This window comes from Eumetopias jubatus, unplaced genomic scaffold (assembly GCF_037043125.1).
Source record: "Eumetopias jubatus isolate StellerSeaLion01/CBP00866 unplaced genomic scaffold, mEumJub1_p1.0 scaffold_5, whole genome shotgun sequence".
NCBI lineage: Eukaryota > Metazoa > Chordata > Mammalia > Carnivora > Otariidae > Eumetopias > Eumetopias jubatus.
In genome coordinates, this window is record NW_028274811.1 from 7,268,304 (window position 1) to 7,289,095 (window position 20,792).

At 39.0% G+C, this 20,792-nt stretch overlaps 1 protein-coding gene across 1 annotated transcript; it reads right to left on the bottom strand.

The window, feature by feature from the left end:
• Nucleotides 1-9,487: 9,487 nt before the first annotated feature.
• On the bottom strand, nt 9,488-10,420 carry LOC114200250 (olfactory receptor 5AP2-like). Its single transcript, XM_028092291.1, has one exon. The coding sequence runs from the start codon at nt 10,418-10,420 to the stop codon at nt 9,488-9,490; it is 933 nt and encodes a 310-aa protein (XP_027948092.1).
• Nucleotides 10,421-20,792: the final 10,372 nt, after the last annotated feature.

Here is a 20,792-nt window from a genome sequence, read left to right on the forward strand (position 1 = left end):
AGCGCTCACCATAGCACATACCCTCTCCAATGTCTATCACCAGCCACCCCATCCCTCCCACCCCCGCACCACTCCAGCAACCCTCAGTTTGTTTCCTGAGATTAAGAATTCCTCATATCAGTGAGGTCATATGATGCGTGTCTTTCTCTGATGGACTTATTTCACTCAGCATAACACCATCCAATTCCATCCACGATGATGCAAATGGCAAGATCCCATTCCTTTAGATGGCTGCATAATATTCCATTGTGTATATATACCACCTCTTCTTTATCCATTCATCTGTCAAAGGACATCTTGGCTCTTTCCACAGTTTGGCTATTGAGGACATTGCTGCTATAAACATTGGTGTGCCTGTACCCCTTCAGATCACTACATTTGTATCTTTGTGGTAAATACGAAGTAGTGCAATTGCTGGATTATATGGTAGCTCTATGTTCAACTGTTTGAGGAACCTCCACACTGTTTTCCAGAGTGGTTGCACCAGCTTGCATTCCCGCCAACAGTATAGGAGGGTTCTGCTTTCTCCACATCTCCGCCAACATCTGACGTTTCCAGACTTGTTAATTTTAGCCAATCTGACTGGTGTGAGGTGGTATCTCATTGAGGTTTTGATTTGGATTTCCCTGATGCCAAGCGATGTTGAGCACTTTTTCATGTGTCTCTTGGCCATTTGGATGTCTTCTTTGGAAAATGTCTGTTCATGTCTTCTGCCCATTTCTTGATTGGATTATTTGATCTTTGGGTGTTGAGTTTGATAAGTTCTTTATAGATTTTGGATACTAGCCCTTTATCAGATATGTCATTTGCAAATATTTTCTCCCATTCTCTCGGTTGTCTTTTGGTTTTGTGGACTGCTTCTCTTACTGTGCAAAAGCTTTTATCTTGACGAAATCCTATTAGTTCATTTTTGCCCTTGCTTCCCTTGCCTTTGGCAATGTTTCTAGGAAGAAGTTGCTGCGGCTGAAGTCAAAGAGGTCGCTACCTGTGTTCTCCTTTAGGATTTTGATGGACTCCTGTCTCACGTTTAGGTCTTTCAACCATTTGGAGTCTATTTTTGTGTGTGGTGTAAGGAAATGGTCCAGTTTCATTCTTCTGCATGTGGCTTTCCAATTTTCCCAACACCATTTGTTGAAGAGACTGTCTTTATTCCATTGGACATTCTTTTCTGCTTTGTCAAAGATTAGTTGACCATAAAGTTGAGGGTCAATTTCTGGGCTCTATTCTGTTCCATTGATCTATGTGTCTGTTTTTGTGCCAGTACCATACTGTCTTGATAATGACAGCTTTGTAATAGAGCTGGAAGTCCGGAATTGTGATACTGCAAGCTTTGCTTTTCTTTTTCAACATTCCTCTGGCTATTCGGGGTCTCTTCTGGTTCCAAACAAATTTTAGGATTATTTGTTCCATTTCTTTGAAAAAAGTGGATGGCATTTTGAGAAGGATTGCATTGAATGTGGAGATTGCTCTAGGTAGCATTGACATCTTCACAATGTTTGTTCTTCCAATCCATGAGCATGGAACGTTTTTCCATTTCTTTGTGTCTTCTTCAATTTCTTTCCTGAGTATTTTATAGTTTTCTGAGTACAGATCCTTTGCCTCTTTGGTTAGATTTATTCCTAGGTATCTTATGGTTTGGGGTGCCGTTGTAAATGGGATTGACTCCTTAGTTTCTCTCTCTTCTGTCTTGTTGTTGGTGTAAAGGAATGCCACCGATTTCTGTGCATTGATTTTATATCCTGCTATTTTACTGAATTCCTGTATGTGTTCTGGCAGTTTTGGGGTAGAGTCTTTTGGGTTTTTCACATAAAGTATCATATAATCTGCAAAGAGTGAGAGTTTGACTTCCTCTTTGCCGATTTGGATGCCTTTGATTTCTTTTTGTTGGCTGATTGCTGTGGCTACGACTTCTAATAATATGTTGAATAGCAGTGGTGATAGTGGACATCCCTTCCGAGTTTCTGACCTTAGGGGGAAAGCTCTCAGCTTTTCCCCTTTGAGAATGATATACGCTGTAGATTTTTCATAGATGGCTTTTATGATATTGAGATGTGTACCCTCTATCCCTATACTCTGAAGAGTTTTGATCAAGAGGGATGCTGTACTTTGTCAAATGCTTTCTATGCATCTATTGAGAGGATCATATGATTCTTGTTCTTTCTTTCTTTAAGATATTGGATCACATTGATTGATTTGTGGATTTTGAACCAACCTTGCAGCCCAGGGATAAATCCCACTTGGTCATGGTGAATATTCCCTTTAATGTACTGTTGGATCCTATTGGCTAGTATTTTGGTGAGAATTTTCGCATCCATGTTCATCAAGGATATTGGTCTGTAATTCTCCTTTTTGATGGGGTCTTTGTCTGGTTTTGGGATCAAGGTAATGGTGGCCTCATAAAATGAGTTTGGGTTTTCCTTCCATTTCTATTTTTTGGAACAGTTTCAGGAGAATAGGTATTAATACTTCTTTAAATGTTTGGTAGAATTCCCCTGTGAAGCCATCTGGCCCTGGGGTTATTTTGTTGGGAGATTTTTGATGACTGCTTCAATTTCCTTAGTGGTTATAGGTCTGTTCAGATTTTCTATTTTTTCCTGGTTTAATTTTGGTATTTGATACATCTCTAGGCATGCATCCATTTCTTCCAGTTTATCTAATTTGCTGGCATATAGTTGCTCATAGTATGTTCTTATAATTGTTTGTATTTCGTTGGTGTTGGTTGTGATCTCTCCTCTTTCATTCATGATTTTGTTGATTTGGGTCATTTCTCTTTTCTTTTGATAAGTCTGGCCAGGGGTTGGCAGGGAATAATCCCAATCTTTTGGTACCAGTTGAGACCTGATTTGTGAACTAGGATATGATCTATTCTGGAGAGTGTTCCATGGGCACTAGAGAAGAATGTGTATTCCGTTGCTTTGGGATGGAATGTTCTGAATATGTTTGTGAAGTCCATTTGGTCCAGTGTGTCATTTAAAGTCTTTATTACCTTGTTGATCTTTTGCTTAGATGATCTGTCCATTTCAGTCAGGGGGGTATTACATTCCCCCGCTATTATTGTATTGTCAATGTGTATCTTTCCTTTTGTTATTAATTGGCTTATATAAATGCCCCCATGTTAGGGGCATAGATATTTACAACTGTTTGATCTTCTTGTTGGATATATGCTTTAAGTAGGATATAGTGTCCTTCTTCATCTCTTATTACAGTTTTTGGTTTAAAATCTAATTTGTCTGATCTAAGGCTTGCCACCCCATCTTTCTTTTTGTGTCCATTAGCATGGTAAATGGTTTTCCACCACTTCACATTCAATGTTGGGGTGTCTTTGGGTCTGAAATGAGTCTCTGGCAGACAGCATAATGATGGGTCTTGTTTTTTAATCCAATCTGATAGCCTGTGTCTTTTAATTGGGTCATTTAGCCCATTTACATTCAGGGTAACCTTTGAAATAGATGAATTTAGTGCCATTGTATTGCCTGTAAGGTGACTGTTACTGTACACTGTCTGTTCCTTTCTGGTCTATGTTGCTTTTAGGCTCTCTCTTTGCTTAGAGGACCCTTTTCAATATTTCTTGGAGGGCTGGTTTCGTGTTTCCAAATTCCTTTAGTTTTTGTTTGTCCTGGAACCTTTTTATCTCTCCTTCTATTTTCAATGACACCCTAGCTGGATATAGTATTCTTGGCTGCATATTTTTCTCATTTAGTGCTCTGAAGATACCATGCCAGTCCTTTCTGGCCTGCCAGGTCTCTGTGGATAGGTCTGTTGCCAATTTAATGTTTCTACCATTATAGGTTACATATCTCTTCTCCGAGCTGTTTCCAAGATTTTCTCTTTGTTTCTGAGACTCATAAGTTTTACTATAAGATGGCAGGGTGTTGACCTATTTTTATTGATTTTGAGAGGGGTTCTCTCTGCCTCCTGGATTTTGATGCCTGTTTCCTTCCCCACATTAGGGGAGTTCTCTGCTATAATTTGCTCCAATATACCTTCTGCCCCTCTCTCTCTTTCTTCTTCTTCTGGGATCCCAATTATTTTAATGTTGTTTCATCTTATCATATCACTTATCTCTCTAATTCTCCCCTCGTGTTCCAGTAGTTTATCTCTTTTTCTCAGCTTCTTTATTTTCCATCATTTGGTTTTCTAGGTCGCTAATTCTCTCTTCTGCCTCATTTATCCTAGCAGTTATTGCCCCCATTTTTTACTGCACCTCATTAGTAGTCTTTATGATTTCGACTTGTTATATTTTAGTTCTTTTATTTCTCCAGAAAGGGTTCTCTCATAACTTCCATGCTTTTCTCAAGCCCAGCTAGTATCTTTAAAATCATGATTCTTAACTGTAGGTCCAAAATTGTACTAATGTCCGTATTGAGTATGTCCCTGGCCGAAGGTACTACCTCTTGTTCTTTTTGTTTAGGTGATTTTTTTCGTCTTGTCATTTTGTCCACTGGAGAATAGATGAATGAGAGAACAAAATGCTAACAGGTTAACAAAGTGCCCAGAAAAGATAGTCTAAACAAATCAGAAAAGACCTGAAACCAGGGGAAAAGAAAGGGAAAGAAGGAAAAAAGAAAGCAAAAAAAAAAAAAAAGATAAAAACAAACAAAAACAGAACAAAACAAAAAAACAGAATATGATCAAATATGATCAGGCTAGTGCATAGATCAGTGCCACACACTAGATTTTGTGTGTAGTTTGGTCTGCTAGAATAAAGTGCTTCCTAAAATTTTAAAGAAAGAAAGACTTATATATGTACAAAATAAGGGTTGATACAATGAAGGGATGGAATATGACTGTAAAGATGATAATTATAAAAAATTTTAAAAAAGGAATTGATAAGGTGCTTGAAAAAAGAAAGAAGAGAATTAAAAAAAAGAAAGAAAAAAGAAGAGTTAGAGAATGTGATCAGGCAGGAGACTAGAACAAAGCCATACACTAGAGATTTAGGGTATATTTTGCACTGTTAGAGGAAACTGTATCTCAAAATTTGAAGAGTGAACAACTTATATATATATGCCAAAAATAAGGGTAACTACTCAGAAGGGATAGAATATGACTCTAAAAATGAAAAATAAAAATGTTTTTTTTAAGGGGATTGATAAGATGTTGGTTGAAAAAGGGAAAAAGAATTATTAAAAAAACAGTTAAATAAATTAACTTCAAAGACTAATGAATCATGGTAAAAAAGCCATGAATTCTATGTGCAATATTCCCCTAGCACTGGAGTTCTGCCATTCTCATTGATCGGTAAACTTGGTCTTGGCTGGCCGTTCTTGCTGATCTTCTGGGGGAGGGGCCTGTTGCCGTGGTTCCCAAATGTCTTTGTGGGAGGCCCTATTGCCCCGCCCTTGCTGCCCGTGCTAAGCAATCTGCTCGGGTTTGCTCTCGGGAGTTTTTCTTCCCTGCAAGCCTTCCAGACAGCATTGGAGGATGACAGTGAAAATGGGCCTCCCAATCTCTGTCCCGGAGGAGCTGAGAACTCAGGGCCCCACTCCTCAGTGCGCCCCCAGAGAAAAGCAGTCTGTCACTCCCATCTCCCTGGTCTCTGGCCGCACTCCATGCTCACCCGGCCTGTGACCGAGCATTTCTATTTCTTGCACCCAATCCCATGTGGAGTCTCCAAACCCAGCAGATCCCTGTGGTGCGCTCCCACGCTGCTCCTCCCAGGGGAGGAAGAGGAGTCTCCTTGGCTCTGCCGCTTGTTGGGTCCCTGCTGGAGGAGCAGTGGCCCGACTGTCACCGATTACAGTTTATGGCAACCCCGAGCTGAGAGTCTGCTCCTCGGCTCCGTCTCTGAAGCTGGCTTCCCCACTCCGTTACCCAGGAGCTCTTCCTCACTCAGGCACCCTCGGTCTTTCTGTGACCCCGAGGGTCCTGAGACCACACTCTCCCACGAGGGTTCCACCTCCTGCTTAGCCAGTGGAGTGACATCCCTCAGTGGAGCCGACTTTTAATAGTTCCGATTTTGTGCTCTGCAACTCTATCACTTGCCAGAAGCGGCCAACGGAGGCCCCTCTCCCACCATCTATCCTCCTGAATATCGCCTCCAATTCAGTTCTCCCAAAGTCCTACTTTCCAGTAAGTGGTCGCTTTTCTGTTCAGAGAGTTGTTACTATTCTTTTCTTCTATCTCCTGTTGAGTTCGTAGGTGTTCAGAATGCTTTGATCCCTATTCAGCTGAATTCCTGAGACGAGACGAAATCCAGGTCCCTACTCCTCCGCCATCTTGCTCCGCCCCCCCGCTCTGATATTTTACTTATATCCATATCGATTAGGTCTGTGGCAGAGTATTATCTCTGATTCTTATCTTTTGTTGTGAATTCCTCCCTCTAGTCATTTTGCCCAGAGAAGAATGGATGAACAAGAGAAATAAATCAAAATTATCAACCATGCCCCAAGGAAAATACACGGAAGACAAATGCAAAGAGGTCAGAAACCAAAAATGAGAAGAAAAAAAAAGAGAGAGAGAGAGAGAAGATAATCTCCCAGGTGGACAAAATAAGATGATCTTCTTGGCCCTGGGTATATTTTGGTCTGTTTGTTAGAAGACACTAAATCTCAAAATTGTAAAGAAAGAAAGAAAAAAAAAGTATATATATATATATAGATAGATAGATAGATAGATAGATAGATAGATATAGATAGATAGATACAGAAATAAATTTGAATACAGTGAAAGGAAGCCAAAAATGAAGAATATATCTATAAAATGTAAAAGTGAAATTTAAAACAAAACTTAAAAACAGAGTTGATAAAATAAACTATTTGAAAGAAAAAGAAAAAAGAAAAAGAAAGATTTAAAGTGAAAGACCAAAGTCTCATGTGAAAAAAATCTTTAATTCTATATACTATTTTCCCCTAGCACGGGAGTTTTGTGGGTCTGAGTGATTTATAAACTTGGTATTCGCCTGGAGATCCTGCTGGTCTTCTGGGGGAGGAACCTGTTGCACTGATTCTCAGGTGTCTTGATCTAGGTGGAGTTGCACCACCCCTTGCTAGGGGTTGGGCTCCTTATGAGTTGCTTTGGGTTGCTCTATGTGGCTTTTGTTCCCTGAAGGCTTTCAGGCCAATTTAGTGGATGAACAAAAGTAAGAAATGTCAGTGCCCCAATCTTCAGCCCCAGAGTTGAACAATCACAGCCCCCCCTCTTCAGTGACCTTCAGGGAAATTCAGTTAGTCTCATGTGTGCCAAACTCCTCAGACTTTTGTGGTGCACACCTGCACTAATATTCCCATGGGAGGGAAGGCTGTCACTGCGACCCTGCCTCTTGCTGAACTTCTGCTCCAGGAGCATTTGCCCAATGAAGCATGCACTTGCACTGCTTCTCCTGGGGAATGATAGACTCGTATCTCATATCAGCTGTCACTTGCTGGGACCCTGCTTAGAGAGTGGTCACCCGATAATGACAAGTTTTATGGTTTATGGCAACACCTAGCTGAGAGGCCACTCCAAGGCTCGCTAATTGTAGCCAGTTTCCCCACTCCAATGCTTGGGAACTCTGTCACATTCAGGCACCCCCATTCTTTCTGTGACCCCAGGGATCCTGAGACCACACTGTCTCACCTAGAATTCTGTCCTGCTTCACCACCTGAGCACTTTTCAGGCAGGGATATCTGTCACATGTGCAGACTTCTAAAAGTTCTGATTTTGAGCTCCATTGTTATAACACTTTCTGGTAGACAGTTTACTGAGTCTCGCTTCCCCTGTGGTATATCTTCCATATATATATCCCTTTAGAGTCATGTCTCTGCACCTCCTACCTTGCAAAAAGAGGTCACTTTTCTATTTTTAGAATTGCAGCAATTCTTTTTTTAGATCTCAGGTTTAATTCACAGGTGTTCAGAATGATTTGATAGATATCTAGCTGAATTCAAGGGACAAAATGAAACACGGGTTCTGGCCATCTTGCACCATCTTCCCTCCTTTCTTTGATTCTTTATACTTCAATTCAAAGTTCAAAGTATTTTCTAATTTCAGTTATGCTCTGTGGTTTGAGGTAGGCATTTTTTTCTAAACATAAGAGTGATTTGGGACTATATGTTTTTATTTCTTAAATAAGAAAACATTTCACCCTGAATCAATAAGTTTTTGATATTCATAGTTGTTTGGTTTGCACTTAAAATAATCTGTATTGCACAGGAGTTGGGTGCTGCACATGATTATTGTATATATCTTACATGTAAACATGATATCATTTTTTTTCTCTTCTTTATTTTTACGATTTTATTTTAACATACAGAGATAGGTTGAATAATGGCATCCAAATATATCTATTCTTAATCCCCCAAACATATAAATCTTTGAAAATAGTGAAATTTTATATGACAAAAGGGAATTTACAAATGTAATAAAATAAAGTATCTTGAGATGAGGAGAACTTGGATAATGAGGTTGGACCAATGTTATGCAGTTCTTATAAGAGTCAACAGCAAGAGTCAGAGTCTGTCAGAAGCAATGTAATGATGGAAACAAAGAGATTTGAATATGTTATACTGAGGATTGTAACAATAAAAGAAAATGTTATGAATTGAGGAATGTTAGGGATGGAACTCTAGGAGCTGGAACAGGTAAGGAAATAAACTTTTCTTCTAGCGCTTCTTTCCAGGATCTTGAAATTAGCTCACTAATTATGGACTTCTGACCTGCAAATCTATATAGCAATAAACGTGTGTTGTTTTAAACCATTATGCTTGTGCTGATTTGTTACAGAAGCAATAGGAAACTCATTTGTCTACCAATTATCAACAGCAATGTGTTAAATGTCTTCCCAATAATGATTGTTTATCCAATGTCTGTATGTGATTATATCACAAAAGTAGAATTTTATCATCATAAGAAATATTTTTTTAATTAATTAATTTATTTATTTGACAGATAGTTGGAGAGAGAGCACAAGTAGGCAGAGTGGCAGGCAGAGGGAGAGGGAGAAACAGGCTCTCTACAGAGCAGGAAGCCCAACATGGGGCTTGATCCCAGGACCCTGGGATCATGACCTGAGCTGAAGGCAGATGCTTAACCAACTGAGCCACTCAGGTGCATATTTTTTATATATTAAATATTATCTAAATAAATAAAATGACCAATCTGACCACCTTAGTTCCTTGATTTAAAAATACTGAGAAGAAAAGGAACCAAATAACTGGATCTCATCTATGTTCGATTGAAAAGTGAAGATATTTATGTTTTTAAAATCTAGTAGTCTAAATTTATTGAATTATTTCAAATTTCATTACATGGTAGTTTTAAAACCACAGTAGATCTTCCTACAGTGAAATTAAGTGTATGTGATAATACAAAGATGAACTTACTTGAGAGTAAACTCTAAGTGTATCTGGATGTTATACTAGGAAACCTATATTAAAATATCTTTAAACGTCCAGGTATATTTAACAAATATGTATAATCCAAATCTATCATGTGTTTGTATTTTTTTTCTTTTCAAATCTATTTTTTTTACACAGTGTGGAAGAATGTACTTTAAAATAAGCTCTTTTCATTTTTTTCTTTGTACTTGATGGAACACTTTCTTAAAAGCTACTTTCATTTCTTTGTTCCTCAGACAATAGACGACAGGATTCAAGGTGAGTGTGATGATGGAATAAAATACAGCAGCCAGTCGCCCTTGAATAGGAGAATAGTCAGGGGTGGGCCTCAGGTACATGGAACTTCCAGTTCCATAAAATAGTAGAATAGTGGTCAGATGACAAGAACAAGTGAAGAAGGCTTTCCAGTGGCCCTGCACGTGCTGAATCTTGGTGATGGTGGAAATGATGCATACATAAGAGATTATTGTAAGAATAAAGACCCCCAGGATAATGCAGCTGCTGTAGATAAAACTCCATTCTTCATTTGCATGATAGTCAAAACAGGAGAGTCTCATGGCAGGAGGAATATCACAGAAAAAGTGATCTATAACATTAAGACCACAGAAAGGGAAAGAGAAGGTGTTGATAGCATGGGAGATTGAATAGAAAGCCCCACAAATCCAGGCAGTAGAAACCAGCTCCCAGCAGAGTTTTCCACTCATTGTGATCCCATAAAGAAGGGGCTGGTAGATGGCCATACAATGGTCATAGGCCATGGCTGTAAACAAGGAGCACTCAGTTCCTGCCAGGGTGAAAAATAAGTAGAGTTGGACAACACACTCTAGGAAGGAAATCTCCTCTGAACCCAAGATAGTATTGACAATGACCTTAGGCATGATGACTGATATATAACACACATCCAAGAAGGACAAATTCTTTAGGAAGAAATACATGGGTGTATGAAGATGACCATCTTTGATAATCACTGTGATGATAGAGATATGCCCCAGAATCCCAAAGGTATAGATGATCAGGAAAATACCTGTGCATACAGCATTCACAATGGGGATGTCTGAGAAACCCTTCAGAATAAATTGTACTATTATGCTCTGATTCACCATCTGATTAACATGGAAACAAATGAAAAAAAAAAGAGAGAGAAGTTACTTTTAGCTTAGATGTTATAAGGTACAAATCACCAGGTTGGCAACCCTTGGTCACTGTAATTCTACACACACACACACACACACACACACACACACACTTATTTATGAATAGATGGAAAAGTTTAGCACTGATGTTTATACTTAATAAAAATGATTTGAAATAAAGCCACTAGCTCTGTTTAGACTAGTAGTAAAAAGAAGTAACATTCATTGGCTTTATTTTATGTATGAGGGAATTTTCAAAAAGCTATGTATGAACAAATACATGTTGTCCTCACAAACATGCTAATATCTGCCCATTTTGTTCTATAAATAAAGGAATCTAAGGGAAGTTGACTAATTTACTCAAGGTTGTAAATTAAGAAGCAGCAGAGCTGGGATGCAAAAAAGGAAGGTTTTAATCTTAAACAATAAGACTCAACTCTCTCCATTATCTAGAAGAGCAAAGTAAATCCTTCTCAGTTTAAAATTAATACTGGAGGGGTGCCTGGGTGGCTCAGTTGTTGAGCGTCTGCCTTTAGCTCAGGTCATGATGCCAGGGTCCTGGGACTGAGCCCTGCATTGGGCTCCCTGCTCTGCGGGAAGCCTGCTTCTCCCTCTCTCATTCCCCTGCTTGTGTTCCCTCTCTCGCTGTGTCTCTGTCAAATAAATAAATAAAATCTCTAAAAAAATAAAAATAAAAATAAATAAATAAATAAAATTAATACTGGAGACATTTTCATCATTAAAGTCACCAGTGCAAAACTATTTAAGCTTAGATGTCTATCTATTGGAAATTGTAAAGCACATTACCATCCTTAAACCAGGAAGAACAGGAAGAATCCTTTAATTCTTCCTTCCCCAAGGCCACATCAACTTGGAATACTTTCCAGTCATCTTTTTTTTTTATTAATGTACCAATTTTTTGTTCTTATCTACCCTCACTCCAATAAAGATGACACCTAAAATTTAATTAAAATTCAATTATTTATTTATTTATTTATTTATTTAGCCAAATGTAAAAGCCTGTCTTCCACTTATGACAATGTTGGAGTAATGAGTACTGACCTTAACCTTACACTATGAACAATAAATAAATTGCACAAAATACATGAGATGACACCAGACATTAGGCAAATGGCATTGCAATAATGTGTTATCTGAGTGTGAAAAACAAATAATTAAATCCTATAGTTAATCTACTTTGGAATTTTCTCACTGTGTAAGAAAAAGTACAAGGCAGAGAAGTCTTTCCTGAAGAGCTTGGGGATCTTCAGGTACACTTTAACCTGGATATTTGAAATAAGAAGACAAACTCCCCAAAATCTGGCTTTGAAAATCAGTGGAGCTTAACTTACGGAGCTTTAAGAATCAGCAAGGCTTAACTCCAAGAGAGATGGAGGGCTATAGGAAACTGACCTTCTCTCTACAGGGCCAAGGACACTATATCTGTCACTCAGAAACCCAGCACAGATACAGCAGTTTGGTTATACAAGGAGATTTTTGACTAATTTTAGGGCATCTGCCACAGGTACAGGGATCTGTAACAAATCTCTCTGGGCATGGAAATGTTGGCAGATGCCATTTTTCTTGCCCTCCTACAGCTTAGTTGGCTTGACACTGCAGGAGCCAGTTTTAACACTCCATTTACCTTACTAGCATCACTTGCCTGTCTTAGCACTCCCTTGTGGACTCGCCCCACCCAATCTTCCTACCCAGTAGGCACTGATCCAAAGCAAGCCTCAATTGATCACACGAAGAAGGCAGCTTCAGCTTGGAAAGACAACTCTCCAAAGCAAATCCTGACATTGGAGTGGAGCCAGACCCACTTATCCCACACTTTCAACCGTTGCTGCCATGCTTCTCAGCCAGCTGCACTGGCACTAACCTCACTTACCAACAACCCTACACAGTGAGACCTCTCAGCAAGTCATGCAAGGGGCCAACCCTGCTAATGAGTGCACCCACAGTAGACATAGTCAGTGTAGCCAGCTGGACTGGGAGCCAACCTTCCCTCCAGTGCACCCAAAGTAGGCATTGTCCAGCCACAACACAAGTGTACACACAGTTCACCAAGAAGATACCCTTGGAATGCCTGGTTTTGTTGACAATTAGGATAGTGCTTTGGGGCTCAACAGAATGCCCACTACACTAGGTCACTACTTTCAACATTAGGATAATAAGATGACCTACCTAATAAATATAAACAAACAGAAAGTCAGACAAAATGAGAAGACAGAGGGATAGGTTCCAAATGAAAAAAAAAGTGAAGCCTCAGAAAAAGAATTAAATGAATTGGAGATGAGCAATCTATTGGATAAAGAGCTGAAAGTAATTGTCATAAAGATACTAACCAGACTCCAGAGAAAAGTAGATGAACTCAGTGAGATCTTCAACAAAGAGATAAAAAAGAACCAAGCAGAGCTGAATTATATAATAACTAAAATTAAAAAAAAAAATACATTAGAAGAAATCAAGAGCAGATTAGATGATGCAGAAGAACAGATCAGTAATATGGATGGCAGAGTAGTGGAAATCATCCAAACTGAAAAGGTTAAAAAAAATTAGAATAAGTTAAAAGAATGCTGGGAAAATATCAGTTGTACTAACATTCATATTATAGGGATCCCAGAAAGTGAAGAGAGAAGGAAAGAATTAGAAAAAATATTTAAAGAAATAATAATACCTGAAAACATCTCTAACCTGGAGAAGGAAACAGAAACTAAGTCCAGGAAGCACAAAGATACCAAAACAAGATGAACTGAAGAAGGTCAACACCAAGACACAAAAAATAAAGATAAAATCTTAAAAGCAGCAAGAGAAAACCAGTTACATAAAAGAGGAACTCCATAATGCTATTACCTGATTTTTAGCAGAAGAAACTTTGCAGGACAGAAAGTAGGGCATGATGTGTTCAATATGCAAAAAAGGAAAACAAACAAATAAAAATCTTACAACCAAGAATACTCTACCCAGAAAAACTATCATTAAGAAATAAATAATAGAGTTTCCCAGACAAACCAAAGTTAAAGTTTGTCATTACTAAATTGGACTCACAAGAAAAGTTAAAGGGACTTAACTAGAGTTAAGAAAATTATAAAAGGGAAAATATTATACTGGTAAAAGGTAAAGCAAACACATAGTAAAGACCTAATGGTTAATCACATATAAAGCTAGTAGGAAGACTGGGCGCCTGGGTGGCTCAGTTGGTTAAGCAACTGCCTATGGCTCAGGTCATGATCCTGGAGTCCTGGGATCGAGTCCCACGTTGGGATCCCTGCTCAGCAGGGAGTCTGCTTCTCCCTCTGACCCTCTTCCCTCTCGTGCTCTCTGTCTCTCATTCTCTCTCTCTCAAATAAATAAATAAAATCTTTATTTAAAAAAAAGCTAGTAGGAAGACTAAAAGAAAAAAATCAATTATAATTTCAGTAATTACTCAAAGGATACACAAAATAAGGAGGTGTAATATATGCCACGTACATTAAATGTAAATAAAGGAGTAAAAATGTAGTGCCTTAAGAATGTTTCAAACTTAGGTGACCATCAACTTAACATAAATTGTTTTATGAACAAATGTTACATATGGTCCTCATGATAACTGCAATTTGAAAACATGTAACAGATACACAAATGATAGAGATAAAAATGCAAGCAAGGTAAGAAAGCCATCAAGTCACAAGTGAAGATTCATTTGTTTGCTGCATACAACAGACTAACTACAGACCTTAAGACACATACAGACTGAAAGTAAAGAAATGGGAAAAGATACTTTATGAAATGGAAGTGAAAAAAAGCTGAAGTAGCAATATTTATATGATGCAAAGTAGACTTTAAAACAAAGACTGTGGTTTGGGAGGATGGTTATGTAGGAGGAGGACCCGAGGCTCACCTCCTCCCATGAATACAACTAGATAACTATCAAATCATCCTAAATACTCCCTTCCTAAGTCCAGTCTGAAGACTGACAGAACAAACTTCACAGCCAAAGCTAGAGAAGAGACCACATTCAAGAAGGTAGGAAGTGCAGAAACACGGCTTGGGAGAAAAAGGGAACATGGCTGCTGTCATCAGAGGGAACTATGGCTGTGGAGAAGGGCAAGAGACAGACTAACACACAGAGGAGCCCATGGGAAAAGAATCCCCATAGCACTTGGCTTGGAAAGTGAGAGGGGCTGAATCTCCTCAGTTCTTAAAACTAGCAGGGTTTGAAACCTGCAGTTTTAAAGGTCAGTGGTTGTGGCTAAGATAGAACCCAGAAGGAATTCTGTTGCTCTTGGAGAGAAGGTAGGTAAACAACCCATTTATATACAGCATGCAAACAGCAACCTGAAGACCACCTGGGGCATGCACTCGGGTATTTCCTCATATGGGAGTTTGGCCCAGAGAGGCAGCATTCTTGGCAAGACCTATCCAGGAACAAAGAAAGTGACAAGTGTCATTTCCCTCCACCACCACTCAGCATGGACACAGAGCCACCCATGGGAATGAGCCCAGCACCAACATTCTCTGTCCAACTTGGTCCTGTCCCCCCATGGTCCTAAGGATCCTCCCTTCCCACTCAAGTTTGCTTTAGGCCCAGCATGACAGACATCTCCCAAAGAGACCAGCCAAAACTCCAGCTTAAACTGCTTCTCCCAATTCAGGGGTTTTGTAGAGCCTCCCTTCCAGGAAGCAATGACAATAGGTCTCATATCACAAGATAGACCAGAGCACAGCTAGATAAAATGTGCTATACTTAGCAAGAAAAAGAAAGAAAGAAAGGAAGGGGACGCCTAGGTGGATCAGTAGTTTAAGGGTCCAACTCTTGATTTTGACTCAGGTCGTGATCTCAGGTTTGTGAGACTGAGCCTCATGTCAGGCTCCATGCTAAGTGTGAACCTGCTTAATATTTTCTCTCTCCCTCTCCTTCTGCCCCCCACCTCCTATGTGATCTTTGTCTCTCAAATAAATTAATTAATTAGAAAAAAGGGGAAGGACTCAAATAAATAAAATCACCAGTGAGAGAGGGGAAATAACAGCCATAGAAATACAAATATAAAAGAATATAATGAAAAATTATATGCCAATAAATTGGACAATCTGAAAGAAATGGATAAATTCCTAGAAACATATGAACTACCAAACTGAAACAGGAAGAAATAGAAAATTTCAACAGAATGATAACACGCAAAGAAATTGAATAAGTAATCAAGCATCTTCCAACAAAGAATAGTCCAGGAGTAGATGACTTCACAGGTAAATTCAACTGAATTTATAAAGAAGAGTTAATACCTATTCTTCCAAAACTATTCCAAAAAATAGAAAAAAGAAAGAAAACTTCAAAACTCATTCTATCAGGGCAACATTACCCTGATACAAAACCAGATAAAGACTCTGCTAAAAAATAACTACAGGCTAATATCCCCAATGTACATAGATGCAAAAATTCTCAGTGAAATACTAGCAAACAAAATCTAACATTACATCCAAAAAAAAAAAAAATCATTCACCATGATAAAGTGGGGTTTATTTCTGAGTTGTGAGGGTGATTCAGTATTTGCAAATCAATCAATGTGATAAATCACATCAGTAAGAGAAAGGAAAAGAACCATATGATCATTTCAATAGATGCAGGAAAAACATTTGACAAACCACAATATGCATTCATGATAAAAACTGTCAACAAAGTAGTTTAGAGGGAACATACTTCAAAATCATAAAGGCCATTTATGAAAATCCCACAACTAACATTATCCTCAATGGGGAAAACCTGAAAGCTTTTCCTCTATGCTCAGGAACATGACAGGGATGTCCAATCAAACAACTGTTATTTAACATAATACTGCAAGTCCTAGCCACAGCAATCAGAAAAGGAAAATAAATAAAATACGTCCAAATTGGCAAGGAAGAAGTATAACTTTCACTATTTGTAGATAACATGATACTTTATATAGAAAACCTACCACCACCAAAAAATTGCTAGAACTGAGATACAAATTTAGTAAAGTTGCAGGATGCAAAATCAAGATAGAGAAATCAGTTGCATTTCCATATACCAATAAAGAAGCAGCAGAAAGAGAAATTAAGAAAACAAACCCATTTATAATTAGACCAAAAATAATGAGATACCTAGCAATAAACCTAACCAAAAAAGTGCAAGATCTGTACCCTGAAAAGTATAAAACTCTGATGAAAGAAATTAAATAGGATACAAAGAAATGGAAAGACATTCCATGCTTATTGATTAGAAGAATAAATATTGTTAAAATGTCTATACTACCCAAAGCAATGTATATATTCAATGCATTCTCTATCAAAATGTCAACAGCATTTTCCACAGAGCTAAAACATATCATATTAAAATCTGTATGAAGGGCGCCTGGGTGGCTCAGTTGGTTAAGCGACTGCCTTCGGCTCAGGTCATGATCCTGGAGTCCCGGGATCGAGTCCCACATTGGGCTCCCTGCTCAGCGGGGAGTCTGCTTCTCCCTCTCACCCTCTTCCCTCTCGTGCTCTCTATCTCTCATTCTCTCTCAAATAAATAAATAAAATCTTTTAAAAAAAAATAAAAAAAATAAAATCTGTATGGAAACACAAAAGACCTCAAATAGCCAAAGCAATCTTGAAAAACAAAAGCAAACCTGCAGGCATCACGATTCCAGACTTCAAGTTATATCACAAAGGTGTAGAAATAAAAAAAGTATGGGTATTGGCATAAAAATAAACATATAGATCAATAGAAAAAATAGAAAATCCAGAAACGAACCCACAAATATATGGTCAATTATTCTTTGACAAAGAAGGAAATAGTCTCTTCAACAAATGGTGTTAGGAAAACTGGACAGCAACACACAAAAGAATGAAACTTTACCACTTCCTTACACCATATGAAAAAATAAATTCAAAATAGATTAAGACCTAAATGTGAGGCATGAAGTTATTAAAATCTTAGAAGAGAATACAGGCAGTAACTTCTTTTTCATCAGCCCTAACAACTTTTTGTAGCTCTATCTCCTGAGGCAGGGGAAACAAAAACAAAAATTAACTGTGGGGCTGCATCAGAATAAAAACCCTCTACACAGGGAACAATCAACAAAGCTATAAGGCAACCTACAGAATGGGAGAAGACATTTGCAAATGACATATCTTATCAAGGGTTACTATCTCAGCTATATAAATAACTTATAGATAGGGAAAGATGGCAGAGGAGTAGGGGACCCTATTCCAACTGGTCCCTGGAATTGAGCTGGATAGATACCAGACCACTCTGAGCACCTATGAAATCAGCTTGAGAGGTAAGAAAATAGATCTGGATCTCTACAAAGAGAATATCACAGGCGCTTGGTTTTGAAGTACGAAGTGGGAGCTGTGATTCCCTGGGCAGATATTGGAGGATAAAAGGCAGCGGGAAGGAGCCCAGCCATGGGGACCCTACACCACCGGTGAGCAACAGCCTCACACGCTGGGGATGGGGCACAGACTTGCAGACCTGTAGCAGCAGGGAAAGGACTTTAGGGCAGTCCCCAGGAGAGAAACCCAGAGTGGCAGTGTCGCCCGTGTAAACTGGGAGCAGCTGGGGGTTTTAGAAGCACAAAGGGCAGAGATGTGCCACGACCTGGATGTGAGGACTGGGAGTGCTGTGGAGGGGCACACAACCCAGGACATTGCAGTTTATAACGGCACTGACAGAAACGGAGACAGTGTGGCCTGGAGAGCTCATTGAAAAACAGACTGCCATCTCTCTGCTCTGAGGCAGAGGGTTGGAAATGGTCTCTTCTATTCTGACTCTTGAAAGAGACACAGAAAACCACCAGGGAAAGCCACTAGAGAACAAAAGCCCCAAATCACCAGTTCCCACTGAGCCCATCCCCCGCCACAGGGGGGCAGGGCAACTCTACCCAAACAGGGTTGCCTGAGTAACAGCGTGGCAGGCCCCTCCCCCAGAAAACAGGCTGGGAGAACAAAAGGCCAGCAACCCTAAGGCCCCTAGAAAACAGGTGCATCTTGCTTGGCTTCTGGTCAATAATTTGGACCCTATACATTCCGTCAACCACCCATCAACAGAATGACTAGGAGGAGGAACCTCCAAAATAGAAAAGACTCAGAGACTATGACTTATGCAGCAGATTTACAAATGGATGCAGATATAACCAAGATGTCGGAGATGGAATTCAAGCTAGCAATTGTGAAGACAATAGCTAGAATGGGGAACTCAATTAATGGCAACATAGAGTCTCTAAGGGCAGAAATGAAAGCTGAATTGGCAGAACTTAAAAATGCTATCAATGACATCCAATCTAATCTAGATAATCTAACAGCTAGGGTAAGAAAGGCAGAAGAACGAATAAGTGACCTAGAAGACAATTTAATAGATAAAAAGGGAAAAGAGGAGGCCAGGGAAAAACAACTCAGAATCCATGAAAATAGAATTAGAGAAATAAGTGACACCATGAAGCATTCCAATGTCAGAATTATTGGAATCCCGGAGGGAGTGGAGAGAGAGAGAGAGGACTAGAAGATATATTTGAGCAAATCATAGCCGAGAACTTCCCTAATCGGGGGGAATGAAACCAACATTCGTGTCTTAGAGGCAGAGAGGACCCCTCCCAAGATCAAGGAAAACAGGCCAACACCCCGGCATGTAATAGTAAAACTCCTAAATCTTACAACTGAGGAAACCATCTTAAGGGCAGTTAGGGGGAAAAGATTCCTTATGTACAGAGAGAGGAACATCAGAATAACGTCAGACCTATCCACAGAGAACTGGCAAGCCAGAAAGGCCTGGCAAGACATATTCAGGGTACTAAACGAGAAGAGCATGCAGCCTAGAATACTTTATCAGGCAAGGCTGGCATTTAGAATGGATGGAGAGATGCAGAGCTTCCAAGACCATCAGAAAATGAAAGAATATGTGACCACTAGTCTGGCCCTGCAAGAAATATTAAGGGGGGTTCTATAAAAGGAGAAAGACCCCAAGAGTGATATACAACAGAAATTTATAGGGACAATCTATAAAAACAACGTCTTCACAGGCAACATGATGACAATTAATTCATAACTTTCAATAATCACTCTCAACGTGAATGGCCTAAATGCTCCCATAAAAAGGCACAGAGTTGCCGTTGGATAAAAAGACAGGACCCATCCATATGCTGTTTACAAGAGACTTATTTTTAACCTAAAGATACATCCAGACTGAAAGTGAAGGGATGGAGATCCAGCTTCCATGCCAGCAGACCTTGAAAGAAAGCTGGGGTAGCAAATCTAATATCAGACAAATTGGATTTTAAACTAAAGTCTGTTGATAGAGACACATAAGGACACTCTATCATTCTTAAAGAGTCTTTCCAACAAGAAGATCTAACAATTGTAAATATCTATGCCCCCAACATGGAAGCAGCCATCTACATAAGCCAACTGTTAACCAAAAGAAAGAGTCATATTGATAACAATACGTTAAATGTAGGAGACCTCAATACTCCACTCTCAGCAATGGACAAATCATCTAAGCAGAAAATCAACAAACAAGAGCTTTGAATGATACATTGGACCAGATGGACCTCATAGATATTTACAGAACATTCCACCCTAAAACAACAGAATACTCATTCTTCTCGAACACACATGGAACTTTCTCCAGAATAGACCACATACTGGGTCACAAATCAGGTCTCAACCGATACCAAAAGATTGAGATTATTTCCTGCATATTCTCAGACCACAATACTTTAAAACTGGATCTCAGTCACAAGAAAAATTTGGGCAGAAATTCAAACACTTGGAAGCTAAAGACCACTCTGCTCAAGAATGTTTGGGTCAATCAGGAAATCAAAGAAGAACTTAAAACAATTCATGGAAATCAATGAGAACGAAAGCACATCGGTCCAAAACCTATGGGATACTGCAAAAGTGGTCCTAAGGGGGAACTACATAGCCATCCAAGCCTCACTCAAAAAAAAAAAAATAGAAAAATCCCAAATTCACCAACTAATTTTACACCTTAAAGAACTAGAGAAAAAGCAACAAACGATGCCTAAGCCGCGCACTAGAAGAGAAACAATTAAGATTAGAGCAGAGATCAATTAATTAGAAACCAGAAACACAGTAGATCAGATCAACAAAACTAGAAGTTGGTTCTTTGAAAGAATTAATAAGATCGAAAAACCACTGGCCAGAATTTTCCAAAAAAACGAGAAAGCACCCAAATTAATAAAATTAAGAATCAAAGGGGAGAGGTCATGACTAACACCAAGGAAATAGAAACAACTATTAGAAATTATTATCAACAACTATATGCCAATAAACTGAGCAATCTGGATGAAATGGGCGCATTCCTGGAAACCTATAAGCTGCCAAGACTGAAACAGGA